This window comes from Dendrobates tinctorius, unplaced genomic scaffold, assembly GCF_039654945.1.
Source record: "Dendrobates tinctorius isolate UK_male_01 unplaced genomic scaffold, ASM3965494v1 ptg000104l, whole genome shotgun sequence".
NCBI lineage: Eukaryota > Metazoa > Chordata > Amphibia > Anura > Dendrobatidae > Dendrobates > Dendrobates tinctorius.
Window position 1 is genome coordinate 11,106,678 of NW_027361772.1, and position 19,992 is coordinate 11,126,669.

The 19,992-nt window shown below is 43.1% G+C and overlaps 1 protein-coding gene across 1 annotated transcript in view; it reads left to right on the plus strand.

The window, feature by feature from the left end:
- The window catches only part of ADGRL1 (adhesion G protein-coupled receptor L1), a 511,328-nt gene that overhangs the window by 347,014 nt on the left and 144,322 nt on the right, over positions 1–19,992 (plus strand). Inside the window, exon 3 of the mRNA XM_073588731.1 lies at positions 19,109–19,322. Coding sequence (XP_073444832.1) covers positions 19,109–19,322 — 214 coding nt within the window. The remainder of the gene's footprint in view (positions 1–19,108; positions 19,323–19,992) is intronic.

Here is a 19,992-nt window from a genome sequence, read left to right on the forward strand (position 1 = left end):
GAGGTGTCACCGTAGGAGGTAGCACTGCAGCCACATTTCAGCGGGTAACAAGGATTGACCCAGTGCAGAGGACAACCTCTCAGACCACCAATGATCATACTTTAGGGCTCTGCCCTCTTCACATTTTTTCCTCTGCACAGGGGTATTCCGGGTTCTCCCCTGAACTATGGCTCCAATGCTGCTAAACATTACATGATGACTTCTTAGTGATATTCCATCACTTACTGGGATGGGGATAGCCCTTTAAAGGGGGTTACCTGTTTAAGAAAGCCCTTATAAATGAGCCTCAAGTTCAGGAGTCTCTTCTGTGTGCCAGGGTGGAGGGCACCTCTCCTGGAGGACCTGGCACACTAGGTAAAATGAGAACCGTGTGATGCTTTATTTCCCCTCTGGAGGTGCTGCAGGGAATTTAAAAACTTGCTACACAGATTTCAGCTATTCACACGGGGTGCCAGGAAAAGGGACAACCCTTTTAACTCTGTCAGAACATCAGTGATACTGATTATACAGTATATGGGACAATTACGTGAACACATTTGAAGCAAAGAATGATTTCCCCTCTAATGGGAATATAACAAAGAGTGGGTCATACAAGGAGACAAACAAAAACGCTTGTAATTAAATGTCTGATGGAATGTGATAACTGGTTGTACTTTAGGGGAGGCTTTTCACTTTTCCAAACGTACACATGCTGCTCAAAGTGTCATCTCAAATGGACCATGAAAAAATATAATAGAGTGTGCCGCTGTCTATACACTTACAGGCAAAATAGGTGCATCTCCGCATAAAAAAAAAAACATACAAAGCATCAAAACTATGGAAAATTACACAGTGTAAATGAAATTTTAACTTCCAAGTAGTAAATAGCTGTAAGAAGTAATATCACTAAAACCCATTTGGTCATAAGTACAACAGTAATTATTGTGACATAGAACCTGACCTGGCCAGTCCCAGAACAAAGCAGATGTCTACAATTGGAATAGAAGGTAAGGGCACTTGGCTACGTCAGACCCAATAGTGGCATCAAATAGGACATAAGTCATCTCGCAAGTATTCTCCAATCTATGCAAACTACAGGCGGAAACCGCAATGTCTACGTCTCTAGGATGTATTTTGACCTTATCATTTTTATGCATATTTTCCAGCTCCGCGCTGTATAAATGTGATTGCTTATTGGATGGAGCAGATCAGGTGACGTGAATTTGTGTAATGAGGAGGGTGTGGCCTGAGGATACAACGGCCCTTATCAGGGTGTGCAGAATTATTAGGCAGCCTGTTTTCCTCAGGGGGAAAAATTGACCTAAAAGGGGATTTGCTTGACTCTGAAATGTAAAAAATTGTGATAAGTCTTAGGCTAGTTTCACACTTGCGCCGTTTTGCGCAGCACTTCGAGCGCACATGAAACGCATGCAAAAAACGCTTGCAAACACTTGTGAACGCAGCGATTTTTCGTCGCATTATCGTGCGCAATACGACAAAACAATGCAGCGTTTTTGCGTTTTTTATGCAAATGGGTTGTCTAGGTGTCACATTTCACAGGAGGAAAATCTTTGCAAAATTCCTGCAACAGACTCCACCAATGGGACATCAGTGGGCGTGTGTCATGGGAATTCTTTATATAGACCCTGTTTCCAGCTGAATTCTTCACATTGACTTGCATTTTCTCTTGTCAACTTGGATCTGCGCTGGAAGAGTTTTCACTTCAACTTGGATCTGGACATCAGGATGGCTCAGGCTTATGCAGTTGCTTGCCAGCAACAAAGGGAGAGAGAGACAGCAAAGATGGCAGCGGCAGCGTTTGTGGATACATCCGATTGTTGAACTCTGGGAGAGCCGTGGAGCGTACCACACCCTCTACAGCGAGCTCCAGGCAAGCCCGGAGAAATTTACGGATTATACCCAGATGTCCCAACAAAGCTTCAAGGATTTGCTTGGTCGAGTCCAAGAAGTCATCCGGAGACAGGACACACAGCTCCATCGTGCGATTACTCCTGAGGAACGGCTCCTGGTCACATTACGGTACGTAGTATTGCAAAACCAATGCCTGCATAATTTTCTTTGTTGTGACATGTACTATGCTAAAATCTGGCAGAAATATTGTTTTGTCATGTAGTAAACAAAAGGTTGTGGTATTTTTCTTTGTGACATGTAGTAAACAAAAGGCTGCGGATGTATTTTTATGCCATGTATGTTTTTTTTATTTTTTATTGTTTTAAAAATCCATTTACATAAATATTAATTTTTGTTCTTTCTCGGCTTCACAGATTCCTGGCTACTGGAGAGACCCTCTCTTCACTCCACTTCCAGAACCAGATAGGAATATCCACCTTGTCTGGAATTGTTGCGGACACCTGCCGGGCTTTGTGGAACGTTCTATGTCCTGAATTTATGCCCCTTCCCACCACCGAAAAGTGGATGGAAATAGTTGAAAAATTCTTGACAGTCTGAAATTTCCCCAGCTGTTTGGGAGCGGTGGATGGGAAACACATCCGGATTATCAAACCACAAAGAACTGGATCAGAGTACTATAACTACAAAAAGTACTTTTCTACAGTACTCATGGCCATTTCCGATGCAGACTGTATGTTTGTAGCAGTGGACATTGGGGCATTTGGCCGTGGTAATGACTCCCAGGCTTTTAAGAACTCTGACATGGGCCGGAGGTTGTATGGCAACCATTTCAATTTTCCCATGCCACGGCCTCTTCCCAACACCGAAGGTCCGTCGCAGCCATTTGTAATGGTTGGGGATGAGGCATTCCAGATGTGCCAAAACTTGCTCAAGCCCTACTCCAGCCGGGATTTGGACCACACCAAAAGAATTTCTAATTACAGGCTGACCAGGACCAGAAGAACTGTTGAGTGTAAGATGGCGCATTCTCAGCACAGCCATTAATCTGAAACTGGAAACAGTGGATGAGGTGGTGAAGGCCTTTGTGGTTCTACATAATTTTGTGATGGCTAGAGAGCACCCGAAGTTTGAACTCGATGATGCATCTCCTAACCCATTGCCTGAATTTTCTCAGCACTCTCTCAGGTCATCCATTGAAGTGGCCCAAATGAGGGACTAATTTGCGGCCTACTTTATCGCAGATGTAGGATGGGTGGAATGGCGAGATCAAATGGTGTAAAAATGTTTTCTAGTGTGTGTTAATAAAACACCTTTTTTGATACCTGTACCGAGTGCACTCTGTATTTTCACACTCCAATACAATAATTAAATGGCCAGGTGTACCAGTCAATTCATGATGCTGTGTTTTGTGCATCATAATTTTGCTAGTACTCCTGACCAGGTGACTATACACACACACACACAAGTTGTATGACCTTTATCATCTCTACAGTGTGTGTTCAATTAGCAGCGACAGTGGAGATAATACAACTAATATTTGTGTCACATGGCCTGATTTTATAAATAGTGATTTGGGGAGTCTTTATGACACCTAACCATGTGACTATAAGTATTATTGGTAGGATCACCACTGTGGATTGAGTTTGAATGCAGACTGGAGACATAATAAAGGTTATACAACTTCTACAATACCCAGGGCCTGGTGTCATGCTGAAGTGAGGACGCACAAAGTAACTGCATCCTGACTTCAGAAATTTATCACACATGGACAGGAGAATACACATATGAGTGAAACTGCAGCATCGCTACAGTCTGCTTGAAATATATGCAGACTGAAACGACGCTGCAGGGTAAAACTCATGTGTATTCACCTGCCCAGGTATGACAAATAGTTATGATACAAGGCCAGGGTATTGTACATATGCCATGTATTTTCACCATCATGTCATCAGTTTAGTTACCACACACTGAATAGAGGATGTGGTTAATTACAAGGTATATCTAGAATCCCTTGCCTTGTCTCACTTATATTGAAATGATGATGGTAAAAAACCCACATGGTCAATTAACATTTTATGATACCGGGCAAGGTAACATTAGATATGCCTTGCACTCAACACCATCCTACACCAGGGTTCCCCAACGCCAGTCCTCAAGGCCCACCAACAGATCATGTTTTCAAGCTTTCCTTTGTAATGTACAGGTGAAGCAATTATCACCTGAGCAATACAAAGGAAAGCCTGAAAACATGATTTGTTGGAGGACTAGAGTTGGTGAACCCTGTTCTATTCAATCTCAGCAATATTAGGTGACTGAAGAGACTGGTGGTGAAAATACAAGTCATACATTTGTGTATTTGACACCACATAGCTCCATTACTGACACAAGAAACATGTCAGTATTGGAGCTATGTGTTGTCAAAAACGCAAATATATGACTTGTATTTTTACCACCAGTCTCTTCCGTCTACTAATATTGCACAGACTTAATAGAGCAGGGTTCACTAACTCCAGTCCTCAAGGCCCACCAACAGAACAAGGTTTCTTTATTTCCTTTGTATTGCACAGTTGAAGCAATTATCACGTGTGCAATACAAAGGAAAGCCTGAAAACATGATCTGTTGGAGGACTGGAGTTGGTGAACCTTGCTCTATTCAGTCTCAGCAATATTATGTGACTGAAGAGACTGGTGGTGAAAATACAAGTCATATATTTGTGGTTTTGACACCACATAGCTAAAATACTGACACAAGAAACATGTGTCAGTAATGGAGCTATGTGCTGTCAAAAAGGCAAAGTGTATTGCGCTGTGTGTGTACGGCGCAGTGTGTGGAGGCGGTGAGAGACACATTAATCCAAACTGTGTTTTGTGAAAGCAGATTTGCAAATTTATTTTAAAAAAAAATAAAATAAAATATTAATTTTATTGTGAAGAACGTTTGGGGGAAGATTGGGATACTTTGGGGGTGTGGAGAGAGGAGGAACGGCTGGAAATTGAAGAAGGGGATCTAGGGGAAGGGGCGACGAAAGAAGTGGGGGATGGGAGATCAGGGATGGAACTGGAGGCAGGGTGAGACACATTAGGAGGAGAGGGGGGACTGACAAACAAAGTCTTTGGTTTCTTTGACTTCTTTGGTGCAGGAGTCTCCTGCCGGGACCGACTTCCACTGTGTGACCGCCTTACATTGCTCGACCGCCTGGAGCTGCTGGACCGTGGCCTTGATGAGTAAAACAGGGAATGTCGGTCACCCCTTTGATGCTCAGTGGAGGTGGTGGCGGTACTCCTAGAAGTGGCATTGGCGGTGTTCCTAGTAGGAGAAGTGGTGGCGGTGCTCCTAGGAGACGAAGTGGTGGCGGTGCTCCAATGATGAGGAGTGGTGGCGGTGCTCCTAGGAGGAGAAGTGGTGGCGGTGCTCCTATGATGAGGAGTGGTGGCGGTGCTCCTATAATGAGGAGTGGTGGTGGTGCTCCTATGATGAGAAGTGGTGGCGGTGCTCCTTGAATGCTGAGTGGTGGCGGTGCTCCTAGGAGGCGAAGTGATGGTGCTCCTATGATGAGGAGTGGTGGCGGTGCTCCTATGATGAGGAGTGGTGGTGGTACTCCTAGGAGGAGAAGTGGTGGTGGTGCTCCTATGATGAGGAGTGGTGTCGGTGCTCCTATGATGAGGAGTGGTGGTGGTGCTCCTAGGAGGAGAAGTGGTGGCGGTTCTCCTATGATGAGGAGTGGTGGCGGTGCTCCTATGATGAGAAGTGGTGGTGGTGCTCCTTGAATGCTGAGTGGTGGCGGTGCTCCTAGATGGAGAAGAGGTGGCGGTGGCCCAAGCAGGTTCTGTGGTGGCGGTGCTCCACGATGTTGCTCCGGTGGCGGTGGTTGTGCTCCAGACAGGAGCAGGACAGGAGAATATATCTTGCAACAAACACACCAGTACCTTCAGGAGCAAGAATGACACCAGAATCAATACAGCAGTCCAATACACAAAGCAGCCACTGTTGATCCAGAGGACACTGGTGTGTTTGATGCAAGAATATATCTTGCAACAAACACACCAGTACCTTCAGGAGCAAGAATGATACCAGAATCAATACAGCAGTCCAATACACAAAGCAGTCACTGTTGATCCAGAGAGCACTGGTGTGTTTGATGCAAGAATATATCTTGTAACAAACACACCAGTACCTTCAAGAGCAAGAGTGAAAATAGAATCCATACAACAGTCCAATGCACTAAGCAGTCACTGTTGATCCAGAGAGCACTGGTGTGTTTGATGCAAGAATATATCTTGCAACAAACACACCAGTACCTTCAAGAGCAAGAGTGAAAATAGAATCCATACAACAGTCCAATGCACTAAGCAGTCACTGTTGATCCAGAGAGCACTGGTGTGTTTGATGCAAGAATATATCTTGCAACAAACACACCAGTACCTTCAAGAGCAAGAGTGAAAACAGAATCAATACAGCAGTCCAATACACAAAGCAGTCACTGTTGATCCAGAGAGCACTGGTGTGTTTGATGCAAGAATATATCTTGCAACAAACACCAGTACCATCAGGACCAGAGTCATTGCGGCATCACAGAGCAGGTTTATACTTACTGAACGCCTTTTTGGAAGTTGGAGAGGCGCTGTCCCAGCCATCCATCATTGCTGCGGCCACCTCATTCCAGAGCTGCCGGGTCACCACATTATCCTTATACTGCTGGTCACGGCTGTCCTACAACGGAATACGCTCCTGTACGAGGTTGATCAGGCACTCATTATCTATATAGATGTCTTCGTCATCCCGTTGTGGAACCTAGAAAAAAAAAAATATTATCTTTGAAATTTTGGAGAATGGAAAAGAAAGAAAAAAAAAAACAGAAAAGAAGCATGATAGAAGATGAACATCAGGACAGAAAAAAAAATTACAGAAAAAAGCACATTGAAAGACTATATACTTACATAGCGCCTACTCGCCGGGACTTGGCTACGCTGCTCCCGCTCTTCGGCCTCACTTGCTGTGTCCGATGTCTGTAGAGAAAACAAATTATTACACATTTCTAGAGGCAGCTATACTTACCAAAGGCAGCAAGATCCCCACCTCACGATCTGCTTGGGCCAGTTCTTGCCAGGATGGAGAATATTCCGATCCAGAAGACATGTTGCAATTTAAACAAAAAAAAACATTAGTACATAAAAAATTTTACAGGACAAGCACACATTATATGTTGAAGAATACTCACTTTTTGGATGCTGAAGCTTGAATCCAAGGCTCTTGTCTGGGCTTCTCTACAAGGCTGTCAGTAGCTGGTCTTCTCTTCAAGGCTGTCTGTAGAGTAAGGCCTGTTTCACACTTCCGTTTTTGACCATCAGTCATAATCCGCCGGTTTTGCAAAAAAACCGATCCGCCATTTTTTTTGGCGGATCCGTTTTTTTCCCCATTGATTTGCATTACCGGCGGATCTTGACAGATGGCCATCCGTTGGATCCGTTTTTTTGCGGATCCGTCAATTTTTTTCCGTCCTCCAAGATGCCTGGACGGACCATGCAATGTTTTTTGTGCTGAAGGATCCGCATTTTTATAGTGCGCATGCCCGGAGGAATGAAGTGAATGAATGAATGCATCTCTCTCTCTCTGTCTCTCTCTGTCTCTCTCTCCCCTTCCCGGGCAGCGGTTCCTTTAAAATTCTTCATTCGGCCGATCCGTCAAAAAAACGGTCCGGTGGCATCCGTTCACATCAGTCACCAACGGATCCGCTTCCCCCATTTTGGCGGATTTTAACTGACACAAAAAAACTGATGTGTGAAACAGGCCTAAGTGGTGTGGCCCTGCAGACACCTACTTTTATGTAGACTGCTCCCAAACAATGTTGCTTGTTTAGGGGAGGTTTAAACAAATGTCTAGACATTGTTTAATGAAGTCACGTGCGCGCACAAAGCGCTGATGTGTGCACATCCAAGCACACGTCAGCGACCCCCATAGACTGTAATGCTATTTTTTTGCGCATACCGTGCGCGCAAGTGCGCGCGAGATTTTTGTAAGAGGTTGGGCAGAACAAAAAATGCAACATGTAGCGTACGGCGCGTCTGGGCACACACCTGGAAAATGCACAGCGCACACAAACGCTGATGAGCGTGTGCAATCGCTATACACTGCGCACGCCATTTTAAAGATAGGGAACCATTGCGCGTGCGACCGATAGCGAGCGATGCGCTGCGCGATAAAACGCTAGTGTGAAACCAGCCTTACAGAGTACTCTTGAAGTAGCTAAGATATAACGGCGATCACAGCACCATCAAACGTTTTGTTGCAGAAAAAAATGTTCTTGCAAAACTTTTGTTGAGAAAAAAAAGCACATTACCTGTCCAAAATGTGAGAATAATCAAAGGTGAAGCCACCAGGAGCCATTATCCTCCAGTGCTGTCATATTCCAGAGCTGCAACCTCCCTGGAGGCCTAGAAGTACAAGGTGTTCAGTGCTCAGAGCTATGGCCGAGGTGAGAAGGCTGACACCCGACCACCACTGAGCAAGACACAGAAGTAGAAGGAGTTCAGTGCTCAGAGCTATGGCCGAGGTGAGAAGGCTGACACCCAACCACCGCTGAGCAAGACACAGAAGTACAAGATGTTCAGTGCTCAGAGACATGGCCGAGATGAGAAGGCTGACACCCAGCCACCACTGAGCAAGACACAGAAGTAGAAGGAGTTCAGTGCTCAGAGCTATGGCCGAGGTGAGAAGGCTGACACCCAGCCACCACTGAGCAAGACACAGAAGTACAAGGTGTTCAGTGCTCAGAGACATGGCCGAGGTGAGAAGGCTGACACCGACCACCACTGAGCAAGACACTGAAGTAGAAGGAGTTCAGTGCTCAGAGCTATGGCCGAGGTGAGAAGGCTGACACCCAGCCACCACTGAGCAAGACACAGAAGTACAAGGTGGTCAGTGCTCAGAGACATGGCCGAGGTGAGAAGGCTGACACCCGACCACCGCTGAGCAAGACACAGAAGTACAAGGTGTTCAGTGCTCAGAGCTATGGCCGAGGTGAGAAGGCTGACACCGACCACCACTGAGCAAGACACTGAAGTAGAAGGAGTTCAGTGCTCAGAGCTATGGCTGAGGTGAGAAGGCTGACACCCAGCCACCACTGAGCAAGACACAGAAGTACAAGGTGTTCAGTGCTCAGAGCTATGGCCGAGGTGAGAAGGCTGACACCGACCACCACTGAGCAAGACACTGAAGTAGAAGGTGTTCAGTGCTCAGAGCTATGGCCGAGGTGAGAAGGCTGACACCCAGCCACCACTGAGCAAGACACTGAAGTCGAAGCGTCAAGACTGGGCCAAGAAGTATCTGAAGACAGATTTTTCAACGGCTTTATGGACTGATGAGATGAGAGTGACTCATTATGGACCTCATGGGTGGGCTGGATCAGTAGCAGGCACAGTCCTCCACTATGACTCAATAGCCAGCAGGTTAGGGATGGGTACTGCTATGGGCTGTATTATTAGACATGAGTTAGTTGGACCTTTTGGGGTTTAAGATGAACTCAAAATCAACTCCCAAATCTTCTGTTAGCTTTTAAAAAACACTTTCTTCAAGCAGTGGTACAAGGAAAAGTCTGCATATTTCAAGAAAACCATGATTATTATGCAGGACAATGCTCCATCGCAGCATCAAAATCTCCATTTCTCGACTGCCAGTAAAGCCTTATAGATGAAATAATAATGGCACAGTCCCTTCCTCACCTGATCTAAACCCTATTGAGAACTCGTGGGCCCTTCTTAAGTGGGAGACTAACGGTGAAGAAAAATAGACACCTCTCTGATTAGAGTGTGAAGGCTGAGGTTAGTGCTGCCCAAAAAGTTGACCATCAACATATTAAGAAACTGACAGACTCATAGATGGAGCCTATGACTGTTATTGAAAAAAAGGGTGGATATACAGTATATTGGTCATTGATTTTTTTTTAAATGTCAGTAATGCATTTTGCATATTATGAGTTGTGTGGTTATCATTCTCACTTTAACGGATGAAAACAAAAAATTGAGATGGAAAATTTACGTTTTTCATTAAGTTGTATATCATTTTTGTACACTGAGATATTCTCCTAAGACAAAACCTCAATTTACTTTCTTAAATATTCAGGTCTGACTGACAGTTCTGTAGTTGTTCAATAATAGAATTAATCATCAAAAATACAAATTACCTAATTAAGTCTAAACACAGTGTAATGAAAGGTCTCTGTAGACCAGATGTATTCCAAATGGTCCTAAATGGTCCGTTGGTGCCCCTCAAGCTACCAAACCTTGACTAGATCTATTAAATTCTTCTAACAGTTGCTATGACTTTGCATATCAAGCCACAGTGGTTTGTAAAGATGGCTGGTACCAAAGGCCCATGATGATTTCCTGAATATGAATACCTGGAAAAACATCTTTGTGAACCACAAGTGTAGTGGTGAAAAATGGTCAATTCAAAATATGCAACCCACTTTGCCTCAACTCAATAGCTCTCCGTCCTCTATATTTATTATGTATTTATTAAGCTTTTTGCCATCATATTCCATATCTCTTTACAGATATTATTATCACTGTCCCCATTATGGCTCACATTCTAAATTCCCTATCAGTATGTCTTTGGAGTGTGGGAGGAAACCCACGCAAACATAGGGAGATCATAAAAAATCCTTGAAGATGTTGTCCTTGGTGGGAATTAAACCCAGGACCCCAGTGCTGCAAAGAAACAGTGCTAACCACTGAGCCACCGTGCTGCTCTTTAGACTCTATTTTTATTTTATAAGTGCATTAGAAAAGTTTAATATATTCCATATATTAAATATTCATTGCACATACCTAGATACAATAGCTTAATAAACTGTCACTATATTCACCCACAGTATGTCACAGTCCAAAATATGGTTTAGCTGGACTTGTAAGAGGGTAAACATCCATATCACACCTGTGCAACATTTCAGGAGACTTTCCCCAAGATGTGCAGACACTCAATCCACCATGCAGCGTCTCAGCGTGGTGAAGATATGAATGTTTTCCATCTTAGAATTCCAGCTAGTTTTGGACTGTGATACACTGTGGGTGAATATGGTGAATAATTATCCAATAATAGGTGCGATGATATTTAATATATGGAATTTTTCTAAGCTTATAAAGAAATGACTTTGGCAAGTGTTTTCTTTTTTTAAATACTAAAAACGGTTTTCTGTAGCTGTCATGTGCCTGGAATGGTGCGGGCTCAGCGCCGGAGCCTGCACCAAACAGGGGAGGTCTGACATGGGTGTACTATTACGCCACATGTCGGAAAAGGGTTAATAACCAGATCCATCTTACAGGCCTCACCCTTTCATGTCATGCTCAAGAATGTGCTCCAGGATATTGAAGCATCCTGGCGCCAAACACAGACGTGTACACTGCTTTACAAGAAGTTTCGGGAGGCTTTCTGGAAATTTGCTAAATCTTCCAGGAGTACGGGAAATCTGCTTTTTCCCAGTCAGAAATGGAAGAGAATAATAAGGGTTTCTAAGTCAAAATGCATGAGCTTATGGATTCTTAATCTTTTTTTTATATTTTTGCTTTTCCTCTCCATGTTTTTAATTGCCCAGTAAAAGTCCACATTTTTTCATTGGTGCTGGAGCTCAGTTCTCATTGACTTTCTCTTCCATTCCTGATCTGGATACCAGCCTGGTGAGTCACTACACTCCCGGAACCACTCCTTGATCAAACAAGGTCTACCAGGGTTCCTATGTGAATTCAAGTGGTTTTCACACTGGATTGTCCTCACTGGAAGGTTAGCTGATTTTCTCCTCTTTTTTTTCCCAGTACCTCTGGAAAATGTGTATTTAACCAGGGGACGAATGGAGTTTATGTCAGTGACTTTGTATTTTAAAGGATTGTCCTAGCCCGACAGTTCCTTCTCTAAATAATGACATATTCTTGATCAGTACATATCTGACAGCTGATGATCAGTCTGTAAGATAAAGATGATAATATTTAGCACATGGTTAACTAAGTCATTAAAGGCAGGAGCCGCTCTTTGGAGTGGGGGTAGTCAAACAGGTAACCTGTTTATATTTCCGTCCTAGAGAACCCCATTTATAGTCTTCATGGTGGTTCTTCTCACTATGTAACATCATCCACCAGCTCTCCAGATGAATGTCAATGATCTCTTATTAGCAGAAGTATTTTACTCGGCCACCTCCAATGCAGATTTTATTTCAGTTATATAGTGCTCTCCTCGAGCATCTAGAAAACTAATCATGAATATCCAGTCTAAACATGTCATACAAATCATCAGAGATGGGCTTGGAATTGGATAAACCTAGAGCACTGATGAAACCATGGATCTTCCACTTTAAAGGACATCAATCACTGCAGACAATAACTAGAACAATATTAATCAGATCTCTGTATATGTCAGTATTCAGCATGTCTACAGGTTGTACAGCAACCGTTCCATACCAACACAACAATGGCTGATAGCTGTCGAATGATTTGTGGATGTTTTTATGTGTATTGACTTATTTGCGCTCTGTTTTCACATCATATACTATAGATGGAACATCTAATATTATGATCATCTCTACTTGGATAAATAGACACACAGATATATAGAAATAGATATGTTAGATGTTTTTCTGGTTGGTTAGATAGATAGATAGATAGATAGATAGATAATAGATCGATTGATAGATAATAGATAGGTAGATAGATAGAATATGGATAAATGTGTAGAATTGTGATAGATAGGTAGCAGAGATGTGATGGATGGATGGACATTGGCTTGATGAATATTAGATGTAAGATAGATCTTATAGTAATAAGGTAAATAGACAGTAGGAATTGATTGTGAGCTGCCTCCTACCTGCCAGAATCACCGAAACCTCTTATTAGTAGACCCAGCGCAACATCATCATTGCTGTGTCATGCGCGCATGACTGAACGCCGGGTCTACTAATCAGAAGAGGCCCCGGAGATTCTGGCAGGTAGAAGGACTTTCATCCGGCGGGGTGGTCACGGATTACTGACATGGTCACTGGATCAGGGACCTGTGAATAGATTTGATCATATCTAATTTGATACATAGATACTAGATTAGATTAGGTTATATTAGAAAGCTTGTATATACAGTGGGTTCATTACAGCCATTTGGTAAATTGAAAAAAGTTCATTTTTTTCCTCATTAATGTACACTTTGCTCCCCATCTTGACTGAAAAAAAAAACAGAAATGTAGAAATTTTTGCAAATTTATTAAAAAAGAAAAACTGAAATATCACATGATCAAAAGTATTCAGACCCTTAGCTCAGTATTGAGTAGAGGTACCCTTTTGAGCTAGTACAGCCATGAGTCGTCTTGTGAATGATGCAATAAGTTTTTCACACCTGCATTTGGGGATCCTCTGCCATTATTCCTTGCAGATCCTCTCCAGTTCCATCAAGTTAGATGTGAGCGTTGATGGACAGCCATTTTCAGGTCTCTCCAGAGCTGCTCAAATGGGTTTAGGTCAGGGCTCTGGCTGGGCCAGTCAAGAATAGTCACAGAGTTGTTCTGAAGCCACTCCTTTGTTATTTTAGCTGTGTGCTTAGGGTCATTGTCTTGTTGGAAGGTGAACCTTCGGCCAAGTCTGAGGTCCAGAGCACTCTGGAAGAGGTTTTCATCCAGTATATCTCTGTACTTGGCCACATTCATGTTTCTTTCAATTGCAACCAGTTGTCCTGTCCCTGCTGCTGATAAACACCCCCATAGCATGATGCTGCCACCACCATGTTTTACTGTTGGGATTGTATTGGACAGGTGATGAGCAGTGCTTGGTTTTCTCCATACATATCGCTTAGAATTATCACCAAAAAGTTCTATCTTCCTCTCATCTGACCAGAGAATCTTATTTCTCATTGTCTTTGAGTCCTTCATGTGTTTAGCAAACTCTATGCAGGCTTTCATATGTCTGGCACGGAGGAGAGGCTTCCGTCGGGTCACTCTGCCATAAAGGCTCAACTGGTGGAGGGCTGCAATAATAGTTGACTTTGTGGAACTGTCTCCCATCTCCCTACTGCATCTGTGGAGCTCAGCCACTGTGATCTTGGGGTTCTTCTTTACCTCTCTCACCAAGACTCTTCTCCCACGATTGCTCAGTTTGGCTGGACGGTCAGGTCTAGGAAGACTTCTGGTGGTCCCAAACGTCTTCCATTTAAGGATTATGGAGGCCACTATGTTCTTAGGAACTTTGAGTGCTGCAGAAATTCCTTTGTAACCTTGGCCAGATCTGTGCCTTGCCACAATTCTGTCTCTGAGCTCCTTGGCCAGTTCCTTTGACCTCATAATTCTCATTTGGTCTGACAGGCACTGTGAGCTGTGAGGTCTTATATAGACAGGTGTGTGCCTTTACTAATCAAGTCCTATCAGTTTAATTAAACGCAGCTGGACTCCAATGAAGGAGTAGAACCATCTCAAGGAGGATCACAAAGAAATGGACAGCATGCGACTTAAATATGAGTGTCTGAGAAAAGGATCTAAATACTTATGACCATGTGATATTTCAGTGTTTCTTTTCCAATAAATTTGCACAAATTTCTACATTTCTGGGGGGGTTTTTCAGTCAAGATGGGGTGCAGAGTGTACATTAATGAGAAAAAAAAGAATTTTTTTGAATTTACCAAATGGCTGCAATGAAACAAAGAGTTGAAAATTTAAGGAGGTTTGAATACTTTACATACCCACTGTATATATACTGTATATATATATATATATATATATATATATATATACATGCAATGCACCTATGTATGGTATATATAAGCTATCTACCTAACATATATATATATATATATATATATATATATATATATATATATATATATAGTACAGACCAAAAGTTTTCACACACCTTCTCATTCAAAGAGTTTTCTTTATTTTCATGACTATGAAAATTGTAGATTCACTCTGAAGGCATCAAAACTATGAATTAACACATGTGGAATTATATAATTAACAAAAAAGTGTGTAACAACTGAAAATGTGTCTTATATTCTAGGTTCTTCAAAGTAGCCACCTTTTGCTTTGATTACTGCTTTGCACGCTCTTGGCATTCTCTTGATGAGCTTCAAGAGGTAGTCACCGGAAATAGTTTTCACTTCACAGGTGTGCCCTGTCAGGTTTAATAAGTGGTATTTCTTGCCTTATAAATGGGGTTGGTACCATCAGTTGTGTTGTGCAGAAATCTGGTGGATACACAGCTGATAGTCCTACTGAATAGAGTGTTAGAATTTGTATTATGGCAAGAAAAAAGCAGCTAAGTAAAGAAAAACAAGTGGCCATCATTACTTTAAGAAATGAAGGTCAGTCAGTCCGAAAAATTGGGTAAACTTTGAAAGTGTACCCAAGTGCAGTGGCAAAAACCATCAAGTGCTACAAAGAAACTGGCTCACATGAGAACCGGCCCAGGAAAGGAAGACCAAGAGTCACCTCTGCTGTGGAGGATAAGTTCATCCGAGTCACCAGCCTCAGAAATTGCAGGCTAACAGCAGCTCAGATTAGAGACCAGGTCAATGCCACACAGAATTCTAGCAGCAGACACATCTCTACAACAACTGTTAAGAGGAGACTTTGTGCAGCAGGCCTTCATGGTAAAATAGCTGCTAGGAAACCACTGCTAAGGACAGGCAACAAGCAGAAGAGACTTGTTTGGGCTAAAGAACACAAGGAATGGACATTAGACCAGTGGAAATCTGTGCTTTGGTCTGACGAGTCCAAATTTGAGATCTTTGGTTCCAACGACCGTGTCTTTGTGAGACGCAGAAAAGGTGAACGGATGGACTCTATATGCCTGGTTCCCACCGTGAAGCATGGAGGAAGAGGTGTGATGGTGTGGGGGTGCTTTGCTGATGACACTGTTGGGGATTTATTCAAAATTGAAGGCATACTGAACCAGCATGGCTACCACAGCATCTTGCAGCGGCATGCTATTCCATCCGGTTTGCGTTTTGTTGGACCATCATTTATTTTTCAACAGGACAATGACCCCAAACACACCTCCAGGCTGTGTAAGGGCTATTTGACCAAGAAGGAGAGTGATGGGGGGCTACGCCAGAAGACCTGACCTCCACAGTCACCAGACCTGAACCCAATCGAGATGGTTTGGGGTGAGCTGGACCGCAGAGTGAAGGCAAAAGGACCAACAAGTGCTAAGCATCTCTGGGAACTCCTTCAAGACTGTTGGAAGACCATTTCCGGTGACTACCTCTTGAAGCTCATCAAGAGAATGCCAAGAGTGTGCAAAGCAGTAATCAAAGCAAAAGGTGGCTACTTTGAAGAACCTAGAATATAAGACATATTTTCAGTTGTTTCACACTTTTTTGTTAATTATATAATTCCACATGTGTTAATTCATAGTTTTGATGCCTTCAGAGTGAATCTACAATTTTCATAGTCATGAAAATAAAGAAAACTCTTTGAATGAAAAGGTGTGTCCAAACTTTTGGTCTGTACTGTATATACAGTGTGTATATATATATATATGTGTGTGTGACAAAAGGGAAAAAGCAGCACAAAAATTGAACAGACAATGCGGGTGCAAGCCTTCCAGGCATATACCAAACCTCAAAAATAGTCCTCAAGATGAAAGCAGCACACCAAAAGAAATCCAGTCAAAGTGTTATTTATTAGCCCATCTGGCTAGTTGCCCATACAGCGACGTTTTGGTCCTGGGAGTTGCTTGAGAAAGGTCCACAACTCCCAGGACCGAAACGTCGCTGTATGGGCAACTAGCCAGATGGGCTACTAAATAGCAGTTTGACTGGATTTCTTTTGGTGTGCTGCTTTCATCTTGAGGATAGCCTGTTGCAAATGGAATAGTGTTCCCTTTATTTTTTCGAGCATTTTATATATATATATATATATATATATATATATATATAAAGATATTGACTAGATGGGCATCAGATGGATGGATATAGGATAGATACTTGATAGATATAAGACGGATCGAAAGCTGATGGATAGATAGTGACGTGAGCACTCCTTATGGCAGGTTTCATGCTGGCTAGATACTACCTGCGGCATTGGGAATGACTAAACCCTGCATTATTAATGGCCCCGCACACTAATATCTCCATCCTACTGTAGGGATTTACCACTAGAAATGAGTGCTTCTTAAAGAGCAGTAATACATGAAAATGACTGTAAAATTCCAAGCAGCCAACCCTAATAGTTCAGAAGTGCACCAACATGTGCTGTATACATTCTGGGCTCTTCCTTATTTTTCTGACCTATCAGAATGCTAATTTGGGATGTCTAACAGAAAATTCTTCCATCCAGCATTACATTGTCTTTTACATATCTGGTGCTTCTTAAAGGTTACTAATTGTTTCTGTTTGCTATGGTTTTACATTAAAGGGAATTTGTCACCAAGTTTTTGCTACCTAATCTGAGAGCAGCATAATGTAGGGGCAAAGCCTCTATTTCTAGAGATGTGTCACTCACTGGGCTACTTAGGGTAGTTTTATAAAAAATCTTTGTGTTATCAGTAGGAAATTATGACTAGAGGACTACTTGGCCTGCTGTTAGGTAGTCCAACCCCGCCTCCACCACTGATTGGCAGCTTTCTGGCTATGCACAGTGTACACAGAAAGCAGACAATATGTGGTGTGGGCTCAGCATTTAGAGAACTGGTGGATCTAAAGAAGGTGCAATTGTCATCCGAGTGCAGTGCGATATACGCTGAGACAGGCAACGGAGAAGATGGAGAAATTAATCTCTCCTTTTCCTCACCTGTGATCCGATTCTGGCATACGAGGGGATTGGAGCACAGAGCACTGACACACTCGAAGCAGAGCTGGAGCCGAGTATTGAACAGTAATCAGACATAGCAACTACTACTTTAATAGCGCATCTCCAATGCTCTACTCAGCAACCAGTTATCCATGGTATACTTCAAGCTTTCAATCTAGAAATAAACAAGTGTCTGCTATATCTTGGTTGGTAACTCAACTTTTTGTAAATTGTATACTTTATTCATTTAAATATAAAACAAACTAAAAGGAGAGGAAAGGTTGCAGGATTTGGGATTGTTTAGTTTGCAAAAGAGAAGACTGAGAGGAGACTTAATAGCTGTCTACAAATATCTAAAGGGCTGTCACATTGTAGAAGGATCAACTTTATTCTCATTTGCACAAGGAAAGACTAGAAGCAATGGGATGAAACTGAATGGGAGGAGACACAGATTAGATATTAGAAAAAACTTTTTGACAGTTAGAGTGATCAATGAGTGGAACAAGCTGCCACGAGAAGTGGTGAGTTCTCCTTCAATGGAAGTCTTCAAACAGAGGCTGGACAGACATCTGACTGGGATGATTTAGCGAATCCTGCTTTGAGCAGGGGGTTGGTCCAGATGGCCCAGGAGGTCCCATCCAACTCTACGATTCTATGATTCTATGAGACTTGAATAAATGCAAGCCTTTACTTCCTCCCTGCCACGGTGAACAGGATTGTATTAGTACTCCACTGTGCCAGTGTTGAAAAAAAAAAAAATCTCTCGAGCTACAAGAAAATTAGTCTGGAAATGCATTGAGAGCATGTTGATGCCTCCCAAACTTTTTCTCCCCCCATGGCACTTCTGGGATAATTTACATGAAGCTTCAAAACTTATTTTTTTTCCGTGCTGCCAAATCAGACTACTACAAACATGTGTAACTTACAAATACGGCCATACCAATAGATTCGGTAGTAGTCCTGACAGGTTCACTTTAACGATGTTATTTAAATAGGGAATTAGCTGTCTTTTTGCCGATAGAAGAAACTTGCTTAAGAGTAAGGTCCTGTGATCACAGCAGCCTCTGCACTGAATCAACTAGGTCAATGGATTGAACAAACAGATTGTGAAGGACGGGCAAGTGCAATGTGAAGTAGCAGAAACAGAGACGATCAGCAGCTCCACAGTGTTTGTTGTATGGCAGATAATGACAACCTCTTCATGTTAGTAAGGAGAAATCTGCATCATTCATAGTTGAACTTTAAAGAATTTAAAATCACATTCTGTTTTTTTATTTTTCACTTGAGCTGCTTCATGTATATTCTAAAAATGAGAGTTGAAAGTAGACCTCTCCCGGTAAAGAAATTTATACTGCCATGGGCATAACAACTTTACAAAACTCACTAAACCCTATACACACCACATTCCTCCCACTCTACAAGAGTGAAAACTTTAATTATCCACCCCATCACTGCTTTAATTCGTTTGCATCAAGTCACTAACACGTTTTGATTTTTTCCACCAGGCTTGAGTCGAGCGGCTCTTCCATTTGGACTGATGCGTCGCGAGTTGGCGTGTGAAGGATATCCCATTGAGCTACGGTGCCCGGGCAGTGATGTCATCATGGTGGAAAACGCAAACTATGGACGTACGGATGATAAGATCTGCGACGCTGACCCCTTCCAGATGGAGAACGTGCAGTGTTACCTGCCAGATGCCTTCAAGATCATGTCACAGAGGTGGGCGTTCTTAATGTTCTCTATACGTGCCTATACGTAGGGAGATGGTGGGACCAGATGGCTTCTTCGGTGGGATGATACAGCTCTTGTTCACTCCTATGTGCTGGTAGATGCAACCCTTTTATATCCTGGTGGTGACAATGCATTCGTAACGGGCACAGCGCCTTAGGTAGATGTAGCCTTTGGTCTAGTTCACACATGAGGTTCTGATGTCTTCTCCAGTTTCCTCTTTATTATGTACTAGCTGAAGAGCCCGGCATTGCCCGGGCATAGTACCAAACTGTGGGTCACGCTGTCTTCCTTAAGATCCCCGCTCTCCACCCACCGTCCCATCCTATCCCTCCGCAGCCGCGCTCTACATCCATGCCCCGGTGTCCTTCCACAGCCCCGCTCTCTTCTTCCACAGCCCCGGTCTCTTCGTCCACAGCCCCGCTCTCTCCCTCCACAGCCCTGTTCTCTTCCTTCACAGCCCTGCTCTCCCGCTCTCTCCCTCTACAGCCCCGCTGTCTTCTAGTGATGTGTCATTCGCGAACGATCCAACACAAAGAGCCAGCTCCCTGGTGTGAACGATGGGAGCCGGCACCCCAGTGAGAGCCACTAAAATTCTTGAATTGCTCTCATTGGGCGTAAAATCCCGGCGTTTGGCAGATGTAACTCCGCCCATCCGAAC